Genomic DNA, 20,775 nt, shown 5'->3' with positions numbered 1-20,775 from the left:
AGGGGAAGAGAAGGGGGCTTACGGGACTTTCGGGGAGTGGGGGGGGGGCTAGAAAAGGGGAAATCATTTGAAATGTAAATAAATTATATCAAATAAAAAAAAAGACAAAAAAAAAAAAAAGAAATAAAGTCTTTGGGTCTTTGGGTAAATAGCTGGGCCATACAGCAGATTTAGTTGCAAATATTTGAAAAACGTCCTAAGATATTTACAAAGTGGGTTCACTAGTTTACATTCTCATTATACTTGATAGTGGTTAATGGATAGACTCCTAACTATTCAAGGCACTGAAAATAAGCTATTGAGTGCTCTACCATAGGTGGGACATTTACATGCCTTTCACATCCCACTAAGACTGAAGAAACATTGCAGAATAGAGGAGAGAAAGAATAAAAGAATTGAATATAGGAGAAAAAAGCTATGAAATATTGCCTTCTAAATATAACTTTGCTGTTGCACACATGAACACATATAAGCTGTAGTTACTTCCACACAACGAAGGCAGTTAAAAATTGACTTCCTTATAATATTGCCTACTGAGGCCTCACTGATAGCTGAGATGCTATTGACAGTTGATGATGGCTGAAGGAGGTAGGATAAATTTTCTTTGAGGGAGCATCCACTACCAGGTTGTCCATATCCTAGTAGATAACACCACACCTATGTACACATGGACTTAACGGGTTAAATAAATACATAAAAGAACATCAAATTGGGAGTGAATTTTGTTAAAATATGTCAGGGGAGAGTTGGAAAGGAAACAAGAACTGTGTGGATATAATCAAGGTACATTATAAATGTGAAAAAAATTCAAAAATAAAAAGATATCATTTAACAAGTAGATTTTGTTGGATATCAATTAAAGAGAAAGCTGTAAGCTTTGAGATACAAGTCAAGTCACAATGTCAATCTAAGGAAGAGAACCAAGGAAAGAGACAGTCAAGGAGAACAGTCATTCTGTCTTTCTGCCTCATTGCTAGGGTTTCAGAATGCCACCAATGTGCTCAGAGGAGGCTACACATAGTCTCTAATATAGGGTTACCAGCCAATGTTTCTTCAAATGAGAAACAGCATGGGCTGGGATGGAGGCACGGTTCTGAAACGCCTGTGCACCCTGACTCCGCTGGGAATCATGAGGAGTTGAGAATGGTGTTTCACGTCTGGCTGTGCACCCAGACTCTGCTGGAGACAGCAAGGAGTTGAGAATGAGAGCCTGTGGGCCTGTGTTGAGCCTCGAATGGGGCAGAAATCAGCTTTGCTCCAAGTGAATGAGGCCCTTGATGAAGGAGATGGTCCTTGCTTGTCCAAACTATTTTATTCATGGAGGATGAGAATGCATACATCTTACTCAGGGTGAACCAGTGATCAAATTCTTTTACAGGAAGGGATGCCCAGGAAGGGAAGCTCATTAGCTAAACACTCAGGGAGTATCTGGATACCTTATTAGCATGGAAACCTTTAGGTTTTTATGCCATATGACCAGTTATTATAGTTCTCTTAGTGGGGTGTTGTGGTCAGGAACCTGGTCAGGAGCTAGTTTGAACTCCAGCCACTCTCAAGTATAAGATTTACTGGGATTCTGAACTTGGTACTGCCTTACCGGTTCTGTCTGGTGGCATGGTCCACTGCCCTACAGAGAGCACTTTAGTATCACAATCAGCCCCATATGCAAACATGAGTGTTCATATGTACCTCCAAAGAGGCAATCAGATCATAATGTGGGGAAGATATGAAACCATAACTAAGTTATACCATCATCCATCAGAGGCTTACAAAACCTCTAACCAAATGGTGACAGGAAAGGCTAAATGACTAAAAATCAAGGTAAAATAATTTATACACTCAGAGTTGGCACACGACTGCCTTTGCAATGCAGGAAAAGTGTATATCTTAGATTCATCCAAGCAACTATCACTAGCAAAAAAAGTGAAAATGGCATCTGTAACACAGAGTGTAACAGCAGAGCACTGAGAGCCATGTAAAGAAAGAGTCAAGTATGGGAGACAGAGAAGAACAAAGCTCTCAACAGAAACTGCCTCTGAAGAGATACAGACGGTGGATCTAGAACAAAAAGAAAAAAGAAGCATTCGGAGTGGCTGTTATAAACTTGTTCAAAGGACAGGAAGAAGATGCAGTTAAAATGAAGATATGGTGATGATGTCTCAACAGAGAAAGGATATAAATACAGGTCATCATTTAAAGAGATCAAGTGGATGCATGAGTCAGAAAGTACAATAATGGAAACAATTCCCTACAGAATCCTAACCATGGATCTGACTAGGCAGAAAACAGAACTGGTTAGCCTAAAGGTCAGTGACAATCATGCAATCAAAAGAAGAAAGGAAGAATGAAGAAGATGAGCAAAGATTCAGGGAAAGATGTAGCGTATCAAAGGTACCATTGAATTAAGTAGAAAGGGTATAATAAACAAGTATACGATTCGAATAAACTAAAGCTAAAGGCTCATTAGTACACATATCAAAGAAGATTACTGATCTCCAAATAGAATAAACAGGAGGACACTCAGAGAGACAGTTTACCAAATATGTGCAAAGATAAAGGGAGACACCTGAAAAGATGAAATGAAAAACTCATCACACACAAGGAAATCAACTAAGATTAACACATTATTTCTCACCAGATATCATGGAAGTCAGGTGTCAGTGGAACAACAAACATATTTCAAGTGCAGAAAAATCTGTCAACCAAGAGTCGAGCAAAACTCTTTCTAAAACAATAAGCTACATAAATGTTGAACATAAAAAATTGTGAAATTCGCTGCTAACAGTCTCATATTACATGGACACCACAGTAAAGTTCTTCAGGCTGAAAATAAGTCATATCATATAGCACTACACACACACACACACACACACAGACAGAGAGAGAGAGAGAGACAGAGACAGAGAGACAGAGAGACAGAGACAGAGAGACAGAGAGAATAAATAAAATAATATTCAACTATAAAAATAATGTAATTGTATGTTCCTTCTCCTCTTTTCTTAATAGTTTGAGAATTGATTAAAATATAAAATTTACAGAGAGATATACTGGCATGCCGGTGGATATAGCTGGCATTAGCTACTTTGTGGTTTCTTTCTTCTACTCTTCTCCACCTTTTTTCTACCCTTTCAATCTTTTAACACTACATAGGAGAGAAAAATAATAGAAAGGAAAGGGGATAACATTATCCTTAGACTACTTCCTACTGATTAAGGGCATTGAGTTCCTTGAGGCAAGTTTAATCTTTGCAATCAGTATATCTAATTCCTTCCTCTCCTTTCTTCTTTGCACGTGACTACTTAACAAACTGTGACCAACAACAACCAACAGCAACCAACCAACAACACATCAACAACCAACTTCTTGGGGCCCTATAACATTCATACATCCTCTGAAAAGTCTCAAGAATTCCAAACATCACATAAAAGCAAAAACTATATGCAGCTGGCAAAACCACACTTCTGCTAGAACACAAGAAAAATTATAGTCAGCTGCTGCAGACAATCTGAAGCAGTTCCACAACCCTACACCTGGGATTAAAACAAAAGCACATTCCTACTTCTGTGGTTTTTAAGGAAACCAAAATTCTCACTACAGACAGACCTATACCATATGGAAATGTAGTAGATTCAACAATAAATGGAATAAACATTGAATAAAAAACTATGGCAGAATAAAACATACATAAATACTCAAATTGAAAGGAAGGGTAGATTAGCAGATGGAATAATACAATACATAAAAGATATATTTGCTCATATTCCTTTTTACCAGTGTGATAATTGGTATATTCATGGCCCAGGGAGTAGCAATATTAGGAGGTGTGGCCTTGTTAGAATAGGTGTGTCACTGTGGGTGTGTGGATTTTAGTGCCTTCATCCTAGCTGCCTAGAAGCCAGTCCTCTCCTAGTGGCCTTCAGATGAAGATGTAGAACTCTCAGCTCCTCCTGTATCATGCTTGCCTGGATCCTGCAAAGCTCCCACATTGATGATAATGGACAGAACCTCTGAATATGTCAGCCAGCCCTAATTAAATGTTGTCCTTATAAGAATTGTCTTAGTCACGGTATCTTTTCACAGCAGTAAAACCCTAACTTTCAACTTCTATCCATTAATGAACAGGTAGTTATCAAAAATGAAACAAATGATCAATCCGGGGAAAATATACAACATCTTTCACTATCAGGAAAGTGGAAATGAAAATAATTCCAACCAGAATGGCTATTGTGAAACAAACAAACAAACAAGTATTTGCAAAACTATGAAGAAAAAGAAACTGTATATATCAAATGCAAATTTATCAATACAGAATTTTCTCAAAACACTAAAAATAGAAGAGCCATATGAATCAGCTCTGCTACTTCTAGGCATGTACCAAATGGACTCTAGAGTAAAATACAACAGAGATATCTACACATCTCTTCAGTTCAGTTCCATTCACATGGATAAAGAAGATCTACTATATAAGCACCATGGACTCTTATTCTGCCATGAATGAATGAAATCATGCCATTTGTTGAGAGAATGAAAATGGGTACAAGTAGAGATCATAACATTAAACAAAATAAATCCAATACAGACAGTTAAATATTATCTGTTTCTATCATTTATAAGACCTAAATGTTTATAGGTAGGTAAAAAAATCACACACACACACACACACACACACACACATATGTTTGGGTATACGTGCCAATGTGTATACAAATATCAGAAGTGACAGTAGGAAAAGAAAGGATATGATTTAGAAATAGAAAGCAGAGGAGAGACTAAAAGAGAACATGGAAGACAATAAACATGGCTAAGGTACATGATATACTCAGAAGATATGTCTATTAGAAAACCAGAATATTATATATGATAAATATATGTCAATAAACATATTTTAAAAGTTAACATTATGAAAAACAATGTTTATTTATAATAGGAGTATGCATTTGAGATTTTAATATATTGAAATGTATTACACAAATATATGGTATGCACATATGAATCATCATGATGAAGGGGAAAATTCATAAGGAATATATATGACAATGATAATTATATATGTGTACAAAAGAGTTCCAAAATCAAAGAAGAGATACATTTTAAACTAATAGTTGAAGACATTAACATCTAATTCTTAATTATTATAACAACTTTGCAGAAGATGCTAAAGGAAATAGAGTTGAGCAATGGTATAAAAACGCGACCTAAGAGACAAATAGAATATATCAACAGAATATGCATTTTCATCAAGAGAACATAGAATATTCTGCATCAAATGTAAGGACATAAGATATCAATAAATCTGACAAAACCAAAACCATACAACCCAATGAATAAAATTAAAAATTAACATAACTGAGACATATATGAAAATCTATAACTTAAATCAGACATTTCTAAATAATGACTGGTTTGGAATATATAGTTCATGTTTAGCAGATTTTGAGCCAGGATGCCAAGAAAATTCAATGGAATAAGAATATTCAACAGTTGAAATTCTTCAACAAACAGTAGTAGGACAGGTATAAATAGAACATAGGTCTAAACATAAGGCTTAAGTTTATAAAATATTTAGAAGAAAATTCAAGAGTAAATATTTCTGTTCTTTGAAGTGGTGATGGTTTCTTCATGTAGAATGAAAAATGAAAGAGGGTGAAGAGAGAGAGGGAGAGGGAAGGAGAGGGAGAGAGAGACTAAAATATAACAAAATTAAAACTTTTGTGATACAAAAAAAATCAAATAAATGGAATTCTTTTTCCAACCAGGACAGTCAAGTGGCGTACTGTTCTACACAATGGTGTTAGCTCCACAGAGCAACAGGGAAACACAGACTTCACACCAATAGGGTAGTGACTCAAAGTTCAAAGGGAAGTGTAATAAAGGTAGGAGAGAACTCCACACTGGTGTTCTAACCAGATTAAAATTCTCCTCCTTTGTGACTCATCATTTTAGAAAAGTCCTTAAAATTCCACAGGTGATCATTGTCTCTCAGTCATGGTCCCTGTTCAATATGTTGCTAACAATATAACTAGGATGAACTGAAAACAAGTCTCTTTCAAATCAAAGTGCAAAGTATGATCTGTTCCTAGGAAGTGTAATGGGAAGCATCAGAACTGGTATTAACAATGCAGAACATAGTGGAGCATGTGTCCTTATTACATGCTGGGGAGTCCTCTGGGTATATGCCCAGGAGTGGTATAACAGGGTCCTCCGGTAGTATTACATGCTGGGGAGTCCTCTGGGTATATGCCCAGGAGTGGTATAACAGGGTCCTCCGGTAGTATCATGCCCTCCGGTAGTTTTCTGAGGAACCACCAGACTGATTTCCAGAATGGTTTTATCAACTTGCAACCCCACTAGCAGTGGAGGAGTGTTCCTCTTTCTCCACATCCTTACCAACACCTGCTTCTCCTGAGTTTTTGATCTTAGCCATTCTGACTAGTGTGAGAATATGTGGTATATTTACACTATGAAATGTTACTCAGTTATTAAAAACAATTAATTCATTAAATTCTTAGACAAATGGGTGGAACTGGAAAATATCATCCTAAGCGAGGTAACCCAATCACAAAAGATCACACATGGTATGCACTCACTGATAAGTGGATATTAGCCCAGAAGCTTGGAATACCCAAGACACAATTCACATATCAAATGATGTCCAAGAAGAAGGAAGGAGAGGCCCCTGGTCTTGGAAAGGCTAGATGCAGTACTGTAGGGGAATACCAAGACAGGGAAGTGGGAGGGATTTGACTGGGGAACAGGGGGAGGGGAAAGGGCTCATGGGACTTTAGGGGAGGGGAACCAGGAAAGGGAAAATCATTTGAAAGTTAAATAAAGAATATTTCTAATAAAAAAAATGCAGAAATGATCACAATTCATTTCAAGCTTCCACTTAGACAGCTACATAAGACTTTGAAGGTCTCTAAGTTCACTTATTTTTCTAATTATTAAAGTGACATGATTATGATATAAAGAATATTTTACATGGTTGAAAAAATATATGAGCAATTTGTATCCTTTTTAATCTTTATGGATAAAATATTTTTCATGCTATTCTTTAAAAATATATCTTAAAGGCAGTGTGTCATGTAGAGCATTATATCATATTATTTAATCAGTGTATCTATACCTATACATGTATATTAATTTTACCTTTACAGCAGTATACCTGAAATGTATTTTACAGGATGGATTTTGATCCATTTGAGATTAGTTTTGCAGCAGTCCAGCATGAGTCAGAGTGCAGACCACAGACTGTTTAAAGTATTTGATTTGTATTCTGAAAACTGTTTCCATAAAGTGTGTACCAGAAAACAGTTCTCACTTGTCCTATCCATTCCTAATATTAAGTGTGACCTATATCTATATGTATGCATGTAAACATACATGGGTGTGAAACATTCACATTTTTTCAGTGTTAGAAAGACAAAAAAAGTAAATTTGGCATTTGATTGTGAATCACTGTTCTTCATTCTGCACACTGAGTTTTATTTGTTTCTAGCTTATATGGATTTTTTGGATTTTCTAACCAGGTCTTTAGTGTTTTGTCTATTTTTGAGGTCTTACAAATTTCTATCATCCCTAAGATCTTGCTGTTCATCACCAACACTTTTCCAAGATCCGTGCTGCAAGAGCATTTTCCTGCTCTGTTACCTCCCTTACTATCATCCGCGCTAGTACAGTATATGTCCTTGCTTCTGTTTATTGAGTTTGCCAAATAATTTTTGTACCACTTTTTATCATTTTGTGTAGCCTTTCCTTTTCTCAAAATCTGTTTCTCATTAATCGTGTCAGCTTAAAATAATTTTACAGTTATTCTAACTGTCCTTCAACTGATGGATGGATAATGAAACTGTGGTGCCTATACATCATGGAATAAGATCCAGCTGTCAAGAAAAATAAAACCATGGACTCGGAAGGTAAACAGATAGAACTAGGAAAGATCATATTGACTCAGACTCAGAAAGACAAGCATCACATCTCCAACAAGGGATAAGAAGCTCTTTTTTGAGTTATTGATCAGGAAAATACAAGATATTCAAAATGCTCATGATGTCTCAAAAACGTGTCTGCCTAAATAAGACCTGCACACAGATTATAACAATCTGTGTACTAACACAGAAGGGTATAGAAAGGGGAAATCTTATGAAACTTCAAGCCTAGACAAAAGACTTGAGGCGATTAGGAATGCAGAGAGTGTGAGTAACAGTCTCCCCAGGGAATAGAACAGCTATTGGTTTTCCAACACTAGGTGGCCAACCATGAAATCATACTCATAGAGGTCTAAGGTAGACTGGATTTTTTTTTAATTTATATTTTTAATAATATATATTTTAGTATAATATATTATTACAGTACTTTTAAAAAAGGCTATGAGTCTAAGAAACAGAAAGGGGGAAACATAGTAGAGGGTGAGGAGAGGAAAGGGAAAGAGACAATTACATAATTATATTTTAATTCAAAATAGAAGAAAGAGTAAGAAGTTTTATTTCAATTTAAAACAAATCCTGAGGCTTTAATTCCTTCTTAGGTATAAACTATGACTAATAAAGATATTGTTCACTTCTTTGAGTAAAATCAATCTCTCTTTGTCTCATTGCTATTTTTTTCTATACCCTAACAAATCTGTGAAATATATTTTTTACTTTCCTTCCCTTCATGTTCCATCATTTTTTCCTCTGCTGTCTACTAGGGCCATGCTGTTTTAGTTATTATGGTGTCACTACGCAAATATACATATATACAAACATACATATATACAGAAATATATATGCATAATGCATATAGATATATGTGCACATGTACATATATACAAATGTACATATATACAGAAATATATGTGTATATATACATATAGATACATGTGCATATGTACATACAGACATATATGCCTTTATTAAGGTCATTATTGCTACATTGAAAAACCATGCTAAAAGCAAATACTGGAGAGGAAAGGGATTATTTGTATTACACTTGCACATTGTAGTCCAAACTGAAGAACTCAGGAGAGAAATTCAAAATGGGCAGGAATCTGGAGACAGGGACTGATGCAGACACCATGGAGGGGAACTGCTTACTCTCTTGCTCATAAGGGTTTGTTCAGCCTACCTTTTTATAGAACCCAGGACAACCAACCAAAGGATGGCACCACCTGTAATGGACTGGGCCCTCCCCATAAATCACTAATTAAGAAAATGATATACAGACCACTCTATAGGCAAATCTTTTTTTTAAAACATTTTTTTATTCGATATATTTTTATTTACATTTCAAATGATTTCCTCTTTTCTGGCCCCCCACTCCCCGGAAGTCCCATAAGCCCCCTTCCCTCCCCCTGTTCTCCCACCCACCCCTTCCTGTTCTGGTTTTGCCCTATACTGCTACACTGAGTCTTTCCAGAACAAGGGGCCACTCCTCCATTCTTCTTGTACCTCATTTGATGTGTGGATTATGTTTTGGGTATTCCAGTTTTCTAGGTTAATATCCACTTATTAGTAAGTGCATACCATGATTGATCTTTTGAGACTGGGTTAACTCACTTAGTATGATGTTCTCCAGCTCCATCCATTTGCCTAAGAATTTCATGAATTCATTATTTCTAATGGCTGAATAGTACTCCATTGTGTAGATATACTACATTTTTTGCGTCCATTCTTCTGTTGAGGGATACCTGGGTTCTTTCCGGCTTCTGGCTATTATAAATAGGGCTGCTATGAACATAGTGGAGCACATATCCTTATTACATGCTGGGCAATCCTCTGGGTATATGCCCAGGAGTGGTATAGCAGGATCTTTCGGAAGTGACGTGCCCAGTTTTCTGAGGAACCGCCAGACTGATTTCCAGAGTGGTTGTACCAATTTGCAACCCCACCAGCAGTGGAGGAGTGTTCCTCTTTCTCCACATCCTCACCAATGCCTGCTGTCTCCTGAATTTTTAATCTTAGCCATTCTGACTGGTGTAAGGTGAAATCTCAGGGTTGATTTATTTGCATTTCCCTAATGACTAATGAAGTTGAGCATTTTTTAAGATGCTTCTCCGCCATCCGAAATTCTTCAGATGAAAATTCTTTGTTTAACTCTGTACCCCATTTTTTAATAGGGTTATTTGGTTTTCTGTGGTCTAACATCTTGAGTTCTTTGTATATATTGGATATTAGCCCTCTATCTGATGTAGGGTTGGTGAAGATTTTTTCCCAATTTGTTGGTTACCGATTTGTCCTTTTGATGGTGCCCTTTGCCTTACAGAAACTTTGTAATTTTATGAGGTCCCATTTGTCCATTCTTGATCTTAGAGCATACCCTATTGGTTATCTGTTCAGAAACTTTCCCCCTGTACTGATGTCCTCAAGGGTCTTTACCAGTTTCTTTCCTATTAGCTTCAGAGTGTCTGGTTTTATATGTAGGTCCTTGATCCATTTGGAGTTTAGCTTAATACAAGGAGACAAGGATGGATAAATTCACATTCTTCTGCAGGCTGACCTCCAGTTGAACCAGCACCATTTGTTGAACAGGCTATCTTTTTTCCATTGGATGTTTTCAGCCCCTTTGTTGAGGATCAAGTGGCCATAGGTGTGTGGGTTCATTTCTGGATCTTCAATCCTGTTCCATTGATCCACCTGCCTGTCTCTGTACCATGCAGTTTTTAACACTATTGCTCTGTAGTATTGCTTGAGGTCAGGGATACTGATTCCCCCAGAATTTCTTTTGTTGTTGAGAATAGTTTTAGCTATCCTGGGTTTTTTGTTATTCCAGATGAATTTGAGAATTGCTCTTTCTAACTGAAGAATTGAGTTGGGATTTTGATGGGTATTGCGTTGAATCTGTATATTGCTTTTGGCAAAATGGTCTATAGGCAAATCTTAATGAGGCATTTTCTTGAGGTTTCCTCCTCTCAGATGACTTTAGCTTTTGTCAAGTTGACATAACACTACTCAGCACAGTATACATACATCCTTCTAGTGGCTTGCATGTTTTACATACAACTTTTAGACCCATATAATATTTGTTATTCCTCTTAATTTCATTCCATTTGCTTATTTGTTATAAGTGTGTACATGGGCACATGCAATCCCTGGCACATGTAAAAACATTAAAGAATAACTTGAAGGAATCAATTCTTTTGATCCATCTTATGGGTCACAGGGATTTAATTTTGTCATCAGATTTGATAACAAGTAACTTTTACCTAATGAACCATTTCACCAGCCAAATGTTTGCTATTCTTGTCCATATATTTGTCCAGATAGCCCAGAAGAATAAGTTTATAAGCAAGTTGAAAGACATACCATTGAGGCTTTCATTATAGTAGAGTTATAACTAATGTAGGGATATTGTCTCCTTGGCTATCATTACATTTTTTGCAAATTCTTCTGGCTTTCAAGCAAGTGTTACAGCTTCCTATACCAGCTTTCCATTTTGCTTTTCCTCTCCCTCAAAAGAGCCAGCAGGAAGAAAGGTCCCAAGTCTAACAATGTATCAGAAGACAAGGTGATCATTCATTATCTGCTGATGTTGCAACAGAAGCCATTTAAGCAAAAGCTTTTCCTTTTGAACTATAAAAGAGTTGAAGTTTACATGAAAATAAAAACTCAAAAAGAAGTGAGGAAATACAGATATATTGTTATTAAATAGAGTTTTCATAGAAGAAAATGCTTAAGACTTAAAATTTAAATTAAGTTGGGAGTTACTAATGAAAAACAAAATAATTACAATCTACAAACCATGCAAAACTGGGAATAATTCCTAGATAATTCTTCAATCATATAGATTGATGCCACCTGCCTTACAGCCAGCCACTTGTGGCTTCTAGGCACTTAAAATGAGAATGGCTTCTCATCTCTGCAAGGATAAAATGCACAATGAGATCCAAAGACTATGAATACTTGAATACATCATTGAAAATACTTCAGTGTTATTTATACTTACTAGTGTGCTCTATTAGAACTCATTCTGGGTCTCCAAATATCCACAGAAAATACTAGTTAATTATTCCCTATTTTCAGCATGTACACAAAAAACAGACTGTCTCTGAATGGGAAGATACAGATCTGCAAAGGCAATAACACAGTGAATGAAACTCTACTCTGAAACAATGTGAGAATACTCATAAAATGTAGGTTTTATACTTGGAACTCAGAAATTAGAAGCATGCTGTGCAGACTCACCAGGAAAAGACACACTGTCAAAGACAAACAGAAAAAATCACTTTGCAAGACACCTAGAAAACTGCCAGGTCCTCAGATCTTGGATATGTCAAATTCACTAAATAGTAAAGGCTGAAGCCCTACACTGTCATCTTCCTAATCACTGTGGGAAAACATCAATGACAATGTGATTAAGTACAAGAAGCATTTAAAGGGATGCAGAATTCTTTGGCAAATCTCGTGATGGAGACATTTTGTACCTCTTTGGTATATTTTAAACTTCTGATAAATCACTAAATTGGAAACCTCACAGTGGCTTCTGTGTATCATCTCCGGCTATTCAAACACTCAGCATTTAATTACAGAGCTTCTGTGGCACTTTCTACAAGAAGCAATCTACAACCTCCTGCTTGACACTGTATCCTCCTTATTTCATATGCTCCACTGTTCCTTCCTCTTACCTAATAGGAGACCATAGCAAGCCACGCATTCCTATTTGCCTAGATGAGTGATGAGTCTCTGTGGTTTTCTGTAGGCCTAAAGCATGCCTTTTAGAATTGTTTAAGGGATCAGTCACATGCCATCCAAGGTATTTCAGTGGGCTATCTAAACACCAATTAGTATAATGGGCCAAACAAGTTAATATCGCATTAAAATGTGTCCAAACTTCTTTGCTATGAAAATATTATTTTAACATTTTACTATGTTTTTTCAAATTGTAACACAAAAATATTAATCTTGAGATTCTTCTACTCAAAAAAATAGAATTGGATGTTGTTGTCTTCTACTCAATAAATTAAAAGAAAACAAATTCTAATTTTTGCCATTTGCCTAAATTTGAAATGCATTATTTCTTCAGAAGTTGGAAATATTGTGCCTAAATACCATATAAATAACATATAAAATACTTATAAATCAGAAAATGAATAATATATGCAAATTGTATGTTTCATATCACCTTTGTCTGTTAGGAACTATTTCCAAACAAACTATTTTGTTTAGAACTTCATCAACAGTTTTCTTGTTATAAATATAACAGTTTTTTGATAGAGGTTATGCATTCCCCTACAGTATTAGACAATGATATAAACCTTATATAATTCCCAGAAGCCCCAGCAACTCCATTAAAGAATTACATCATTCAAAGATAATAGGTAGCATCAGTTGTAAGTGAGTGAGTATGTATGTGTGTGTCCATCTGTCTGTCCATGTTTGTCTGCAAAAGATAGCCATGGAGTTTGTAGTTCTTCTTATGCTTACTATATGAATATCAAAAGCCTTTTTTTCCAAGATGCTCAGAAATATTGCCGAATTATGTTAAAACAAAATCACTTAAAGCATATAAGCTGGCCGCGAGATTAATAAAACCACTAATTGACAGACATTTCACAAATGATGGGATGAATACTTCAGCTATCAAGTTTTTCAATACTTCACTTTGTTTCTATGATACATTTGTCCCATATGAAATATTTACAAAAGGAGTTGCAATGGCCTTCTGGGACAAGAATAAGATTCCTGTAGGAAATATTAAAACTAATTTTGATGGGGCGCAGTTAGAGACGGCTGTTAAGAAATGGCTTGGCGCCATAGGGCGGGGTTTTGTTTTGGTTCCTGTTAGAGCTGCAGGTGTTTGGCTCCAGTTACAATCAGGGCCAGCTGTGATATTTCAATAATTCTGATGTTTCCCTCACAATATTTCTCAGAAGTGATGCTTACTGGTGATGTTTTACACCTGACATATTCAACTTGTGTGGTACGAATGGAAAATTATGGTAAATAACACCCATTTGTGACACCCTTTGCCCTTCTTCCCCTCCATCAGGTAATAACATCAAGGACAAACAAAAAATATGGAACATGAGGGCTCTAATCATTCACAGTTGAGAATAAGATGATATTCAAGAATGACCAGATAGAGTGTTCAGGGAAGTCCTGGCACAACCTGGAGTACTCCTTGATGCACAGCATAGATAATGGTACTTTTAAATGCTTTCTGTAGTAGGATCCATACCTAGTGTTGCAGGAATTTCAATAGTTTCTATTAAAAGCTCATTTTCTTTTAAGTTTGTTTGAGTTGGAAACCCTCAAACCACAGTGTGTCTCATGCACATGTTCCCAAGGGCATATTCAAAGGACCATGCTGAGGTCATCTAGTAAGCTATTAAAACATTTTAAGAATTCCTTTAATGTACTGCACAATCTTGGTCTGATTAATAAAAAAGATACTTTAAAAAAGCACTTGGGAAAGAAGCTATTAAAATTTACATGTAGATAATCTACATTACACTCTATAATGCACTGAGCTTCCCTCAGATAATTTGTCATTGGGGGAGGAAAACAATAAAGCTATCACTTCAAGAGTTTTACATCAAAACATCTCAGAACTATTGGTACTTTCAGGCCAAACCCCTCTGGTATTTGTAATTAACAGCAGATATTCACAGGGGCCACTTGATTCATTCAAAGATCAGAACATTTAATCAGAGGATTAAAAGGTAGACAATCTTCTATCTAACCAATAAAAAGAATATATGTTGCTTTCCGTTGAAATGAAAATTCACATTTTCTTTTCTAAGAGAATAATGAAATCATTGGATTAGAAATAGTGGGGTTTTTTTTAACCATACAGTAAATTTTCATTTTCTACCAAGTATTTCCAACCACAGGTGGAAGGTAAGTGGCACACAAAATTCTCTTTTATTCTTTAAATTTCCAATCCCCCTTTCCCACCTTCATAACTGGACATACCCTTTTTCACATCTTCAGGGACTTCTTTCCTGTGCCTTGTTCCAGGCCTTGTACTTCGCTACAAAGTGATTTCTAATTGAGCAAGCAGCTGTGCTGGCACAAGACACATGGGGCACAGGGCCACAGAACCAGTGGCCATTCCCACATCTGAAGGAAAGTGGCCAGTTTCTTGTACCTAGGGCCAAGAAACTCTGTAATTCATAAGAGGGGAAAAAAGTAGGATACTTCTAATGGAAATCATACTTCAAAAAATACTTTCTATAGAAAATTAAAAATTGCAGAGGACTGCCAATCAGAAATGAGGGAAGGCTGAGAACTTTTGGCAAAGAGTTTGTGAACACATTTATATAAAAGGGTAGGAGAGTATGACTTCAGTGAATTATCTTCATGGCTAAAATGGGTGTGACTCTGTTCACAAGCATAGGTAAAGTAGATGTATCTGTAACAACAAAACCTAAAGGGCACCATCTTAATCACTTTTCAGGTGCTGTGATAAGGCACTGTAACCAAAATAGTTTGTAAAATAGAGTTTATTTGTGGCTTATAGTTTCAGAGAATGGGGAGCATGGCGGTAGGCAGGCAGGCAGACATAGATCTGAGCAGTAGCTAAGAGTTTACATCTTGATCTATAAGCATGAGGAAAGACCTAGCTGATAATGGTGTGTTTTCTTTTTTTACTTTTTTAATTAGAGATATCCTTTATTTACATTTCAAATGATTTCCCTTCCTGGTCGCCGCCCCCCCCCCAAAGTCCCATAAGCCATCTTCCCTCCCCTGTTTGCCAGTAAAGCCCATCCTGCTTCTCTGTCCTGGTATTCCTCTACACTGCTTCATCGAGCCTTTCCAGGACCAGGGCCCTCTCCTCCCTTTGGTGTCTAACAAGGCCATTCTCTGCTGCCTATGTGTCTGGAGCCATGGGTAGCACCATGTGTACTATCTGGTTGATGTTTTTGTCCCTGGGAGCTCTGGGAGTACTAGGTGGCTCACATCATTGTTCCTCCTATGGCGCTGCAAACCCCTTTAGCTCCTTGAGTCCTTTCTCTAGGATCCTGTGCTCAGTTCAATGGCTGGCTGAGAGTGTGCCCCTTTGTATTTGTCATGCACTAGCAGAGTCTCCCAGGTGACAGTTATATCTGGCTCTGGTCAGCGAGCACTTGTGGGAATTCACAATTGTGTCTGGGTTTTGTAACTGTATATGGGATGGATCACTAGGTGGGGTAGTCTTTGGTGTGAGCGTTTTCAAATCTCAAAGCCCAATCCCAGCAACAGACCTGCTCCAATAAGACCACTCCCATAATCCTTCCCTAACAGTTCTACCAACTGGAAACAAGCTTTCAAGCAAATGAGCCTTTAGAGGCCATTCTCATTCAAACCACCACAGGCACCATTATAATGAAAGCTGAGACCGCACTGAGTTACTGTCTCGTCTTCCTTGTACTTCTACTTTTTGGTAACATCTCATCTAATGGTGCCAACAGACACATAAAACTCTATTTAAACATTTTACATTTAGAAACATTTTTACTTTAGAATGTTCATAAATGTAGCAAATCTGACACTTGCCCACTATTTTACACAAAGTCCCTTGAAGTTATCAAAATCAGTTCTACTAATCTTAAAAATAAGGTTTGTCAGTCCATTTTCAGAGGCACAAAGCAACTACTTTAAACTTTAGGAAATCTGTACTCCCCACAGTTAACTAAATTTTCATTTGATGATTCATGAAGCTATAAATATTATTACATACTTGCTATTCATTCAATTTTAATTTATTTTTCAGAAATACAAAGAATACTAAATTTATATTAAATCCCTAGCATTTGGTACCTATTAAATACAATAAGGCAACTGAATAAGTGAAAAACTCTTTTAAATGGTAATTTATGTTTTTATTTTTTTAGCTTTTGAGATACTCCAGCAGTACTGAAACTTGCTATGTAGCCCAAGGAGGCCTTGAACTCATGATATTCTGCATGACTCAGCCTCCAGAGTGCTAGGAATCTAGGAAGGAGCCTACAGGTTGGCTGACTAGATAATTTTACATGTCACATTAATGGGTATTTTAAAGCACTTTATATATATTTTTAACTCTGATTTCCCCACATTATATATGATTTTCCAAATTCAAAATTTGGAGAGGAAAAATACTTCAAGTATAAGGAGAAGGAGGCAGCTCCTCTCTTGGATAGAACAAGAACACTTGAAAACTTCACAGTGATCGTTGATTATTTCTGTAATGTTTAGAGCACATTACTCTCTATTGTTTGCAAATGTTCAGAAAAGTCACATATATGTATTTTATAGTTAAATTCCAAAGAAAGATTTGACTATGAATAAAGAAGACAACTTTCTTTCCTTCTAGAGTTCATTTATCAATCGCAATAAGAGTATAATTAAATATTTATAATGATAGAATTACAATTAAACTCTACTTTTGGTGGGTAAGAGGGCTTTTTGTAAAGTCTTTGAAGGTGATATGAGAAGATGATATCTAACAAATAATATTCTTCCTCATTGATAAATAGCGTAATGACTAACAAATGCCATAGAATAAAAACAACCAAAAAAGTTTGCATTCCATAACCATTACTTTGCAATGAAAATTGTTATATTTCATTGATAAAAGTAACTAAATTTCACTTGTCATGATTAAATGAAACTACAAGGTTCAATTAGTGATAAAAATATGAATGAACTTATATTCACTCATAAGACCATCACTTGAACAACTGTATGACAGAAGGTAGAATTTTAGAAAACAAAAATAAAACAAAACCTAAAACTAGAAAATATTGTAAATTGAATATTGCAGAAATTTACTTTTGCTTTGGCAACTTTGTTTCTGGTAAGATATTCATTGAACAACAAAAATGTTGATGAACAAACTCTCTCAGGAAATATACCTTAAGTTGATATAAACTGGAAAGTCCTATGCATCTTACAACAACACCATAAAGTGATAGTTGAAGACATAAGTGAGTGGACCAGCATTGTAGTGAACAGACAGATGTGTGCATGGCCACCTCTTTCAGGAGTTAACAGGCATGAATCCCTGATATTTGGGGTCCATTCCTGATTACTCACACAAGTCACAACATACCCACTTAGTATCAAACTCATACTCCCCATTATTTTATTGTAAAAATACCTTATTGTATCGGTATGAAAATAAAACACAAAAAAATCATAAATTCATTTGTTTTTCTCTAATAAGAACTGTAGTTCTAAACTAAATGCGTTCACATTTTCTTTTAAATGAACATTTATACTAAATAAAGGCATTGGTGTAAAGAGATTTATTTTCCAACATTTTTTCCTTTAGAAATGTATGTGTTATTCACAATAATTCATTTAAATTTAAAAACTTCTGCTATATATGGATAAATAACTCAATAAAAAGATATAATTTTGAAGATGTCAGAAATTGTTAAGATACCTGAGTCATAATAAAATCTTTACAGAAAAAAATAGTACCCTTATATTTTGAAGATTTACATGACTCTTAGATACAGTAAATTGTTTCTACTTGTAATAGTAAATAATGAAATAAAGTTAGTGCAGAGAACATCTAAATTTGAAGATTCTTTTAGAAGAAAATTTTCAGGTGCCCCTTCTTGCTCAGCACACATCCTTTCCAAGTTTTATTCTTTGTAAACAGCATAATTAACCAAACACATGAAGGCCTGAACTTTATAGAATTAAGTTTGACTTACTTTAATATCATCAGAGAGGATAGCAACTGTGAAACTTATCATATTTATTTTTATCAATGGTTATCTCTGAGTCCTGGCCCCTGGCAATATTTCTTTTTCAGGAAAAAAAAAAAAACCCATGACTCTGAAAATTTTATGTATCTTAAGTATGCTCAATTTTTCAGACTTGTAAGTATGGTTGTAGTCAGCTAGTTGGTTCTAAATTGTGATTCTAGGTTAGACACACAAACAATTTACCAATAGTAAAATATTGCATCATGTGACTTGGGGCTAAGATCAACCGTTATTGTTCCTTTATGTAAGCCAATAAGAATTTTTTAAAAAGCAACTAGAAAATTGAAAAGTACAAACCTGGGCTTCTGAAAACACCTCCTTCAGACTGTTGATTGGGCCATATGGGATCCCACTTCCTTCAAAGAGGCAAAGCCACTTGGCAGTCACTTCTTCTGCAAACCTACGTGCAGAAAAACAGGATGTTTTACAATCTAAAGAAAGTGACACATGTTCTTCTCTTCTGTGGTATCTTTCAAAGTAACTAATGGTGATTAAAATATACCTCCTCAGTTTTCTTCCCTTTGAGAGTTTAGAGAATGGCATCCATAAAATGTGACTCAACTGGTCCTGCTGTGGTCAGAGCTAGCAGAGTGCTTCCTCCTAGCTCTAGCCTAATGTATTCTCTGACAAAGCATCCCTGGAAAGAAGATATTTGGGGAAAGTGAACTGAATTGTAAGTTCTTTCGAGAGATCCAATGCACCCTCCAATGATGACTGAAGATTTGTGGGCCCTTCTACCTCTTCCCCCAATTTTGCTATTGACCTTTTGGCAGAAGAGGTTGAGAACCTTGGGGTGATGACAAAATTTAATTGGACCCATGCTATCACTCTTTCGGCCTTACCCCATTTTCAGTTAAAAATAGTTCTTTAGAAATGCAGAGATTGGCTACTTTTGTTAAAGGACAATGGAATAATGAGTTTCTGAAATTATCCCTGGGGTTAACCCAGGCATCGCTAATCTTTCCTCCACACATATCAATGCTCTGGACCTGGATTCCTCCTTTGTAGGTAAAATTTGGAATAACGTCAAGAAGCTCTCTGATCCTGCTTGGATTTACTTATGTCCTAATTGGGGGCAAAAGGGGTAGGGTACAGGTTAGGCTTCCTTCTCTTGTTCAGGTGCCTGTGGAACATACAGCAGAGACAATGGGTGTTTCATCAGAAGGTCATTATGTCATGCTGATCCTCAGACATCAATGTCTGAATACAGACCAAGTGCAGCTGAATGTGTGGCTTGCTCAGCTGAAGCATGAGACTCAATAATAGGTGGAAGGGTTCAGCAGGTAGGATAAGGAGAACCTATAGAACTTGTGCTCCCATTTGGCTTGCTGTAAAACCTGTTTTTTAAACAAAGAAGTGGCAACTGTGGAGGTTCAGCCCTGATGGGCATAACAGGAATTGCAGCATCAGCTATTTTTGCTATCACAGCACTTGATGGAATTTCCTCGCCATTGTTGGGAGAACATCTGGGAGAACGCCAGAGTTGGGAGTTCTGTTTTTGGCCTGAGAAGAGAGACCTATGTTGAGAAATGCAAACCTATGCCATTGGCTGCTGGCATGAGGTGGCTTACATCATCAGTCATGTCTAGGAGTTGGGCTTATGGTTTTTGCCTTTATAAGCCTGCTGCTTTGCAATAAAGTTGAGCCTTGGTCAGAAAAATAAAAACCAAGGGAGTGGAAAGTCCAACCAACAAGATCATCTCTGCTAGGAAGTTATGTGGAACCTCATAAGCACTGCAGATTTATTTGAGAATTAATTTGTCTCAAATATTTAATTCTTGAACTGTGTTAAATCCAGGAAGTAGTATTCTGAAGTAGACAGCACCATTTATGTTATAGACAGGTTATCTTTTCCAGGATATCACTACCTGGGAGTAGCCATGAAACCTGATGTAGTTACTAATAACCTTTCTTACAGTCTCCAACTGTCTATAGCCATCCTGAATCAAACCAAGTGCTCTTTTCAGAGTCCTCACAAAGTGCTTCATGATGTTAACTTCTTTATCTACAAGGCCCATGATACTCATTGTTCTGTCTTTACTAATCTTTGGTTAGTTCTTTTTCTTGTATTATTTTGCTAATCCAAGTGTTCTTTGCTGTCACTTACTCAGATGTATTAC

The 20,775-nt window shown here is 36.3% G+C and overlaps 1 protein-coding gene across 1 annotated transcript in view; it reads right to left on the bottom strand.

Annotated features, from left to right (window-relative positions):
* Sugct (succinyl-CoA:glutarate-CoA transferase) overlaps nt 1-20,775 on the bottom strand; it is an 819,151-nt gene that overhangs the window by 404,436 nt on the left and 393,940 nt on the right. The window contains exon 12 of the mRNA XM_052157285.1: nt 18,953-19,055. Within this exon, the coding sequence (XP_052013245.1) occupies nt 18,953-19,055 (103 nt within the window). The remainder of the gene's footprint in view (nt 1-18,952; nt 19,056-20,775) is intronic.

The sequence above is a fragment of the Apodemus sylvaticus genome, chromosome 14 (genome assembly GCF_947179515.1).
Source record: "Apodemus sylvaticus chromosome 14, mApoSyl1.1, whole genome shotgun sequence".
Taxonomy (NCBI): domain Eukaryota; kingdom Metazoa; phylum Chordata; class Mammalia; order Rodentia; family Muridae; genus Apodemus; species Apodemus sylvaticus.
The sequence above is the reverse complement of the archived record's forward strand: the minus strand, read 5'-3'. Positions and strand labels throughout refer to the sequence as shown.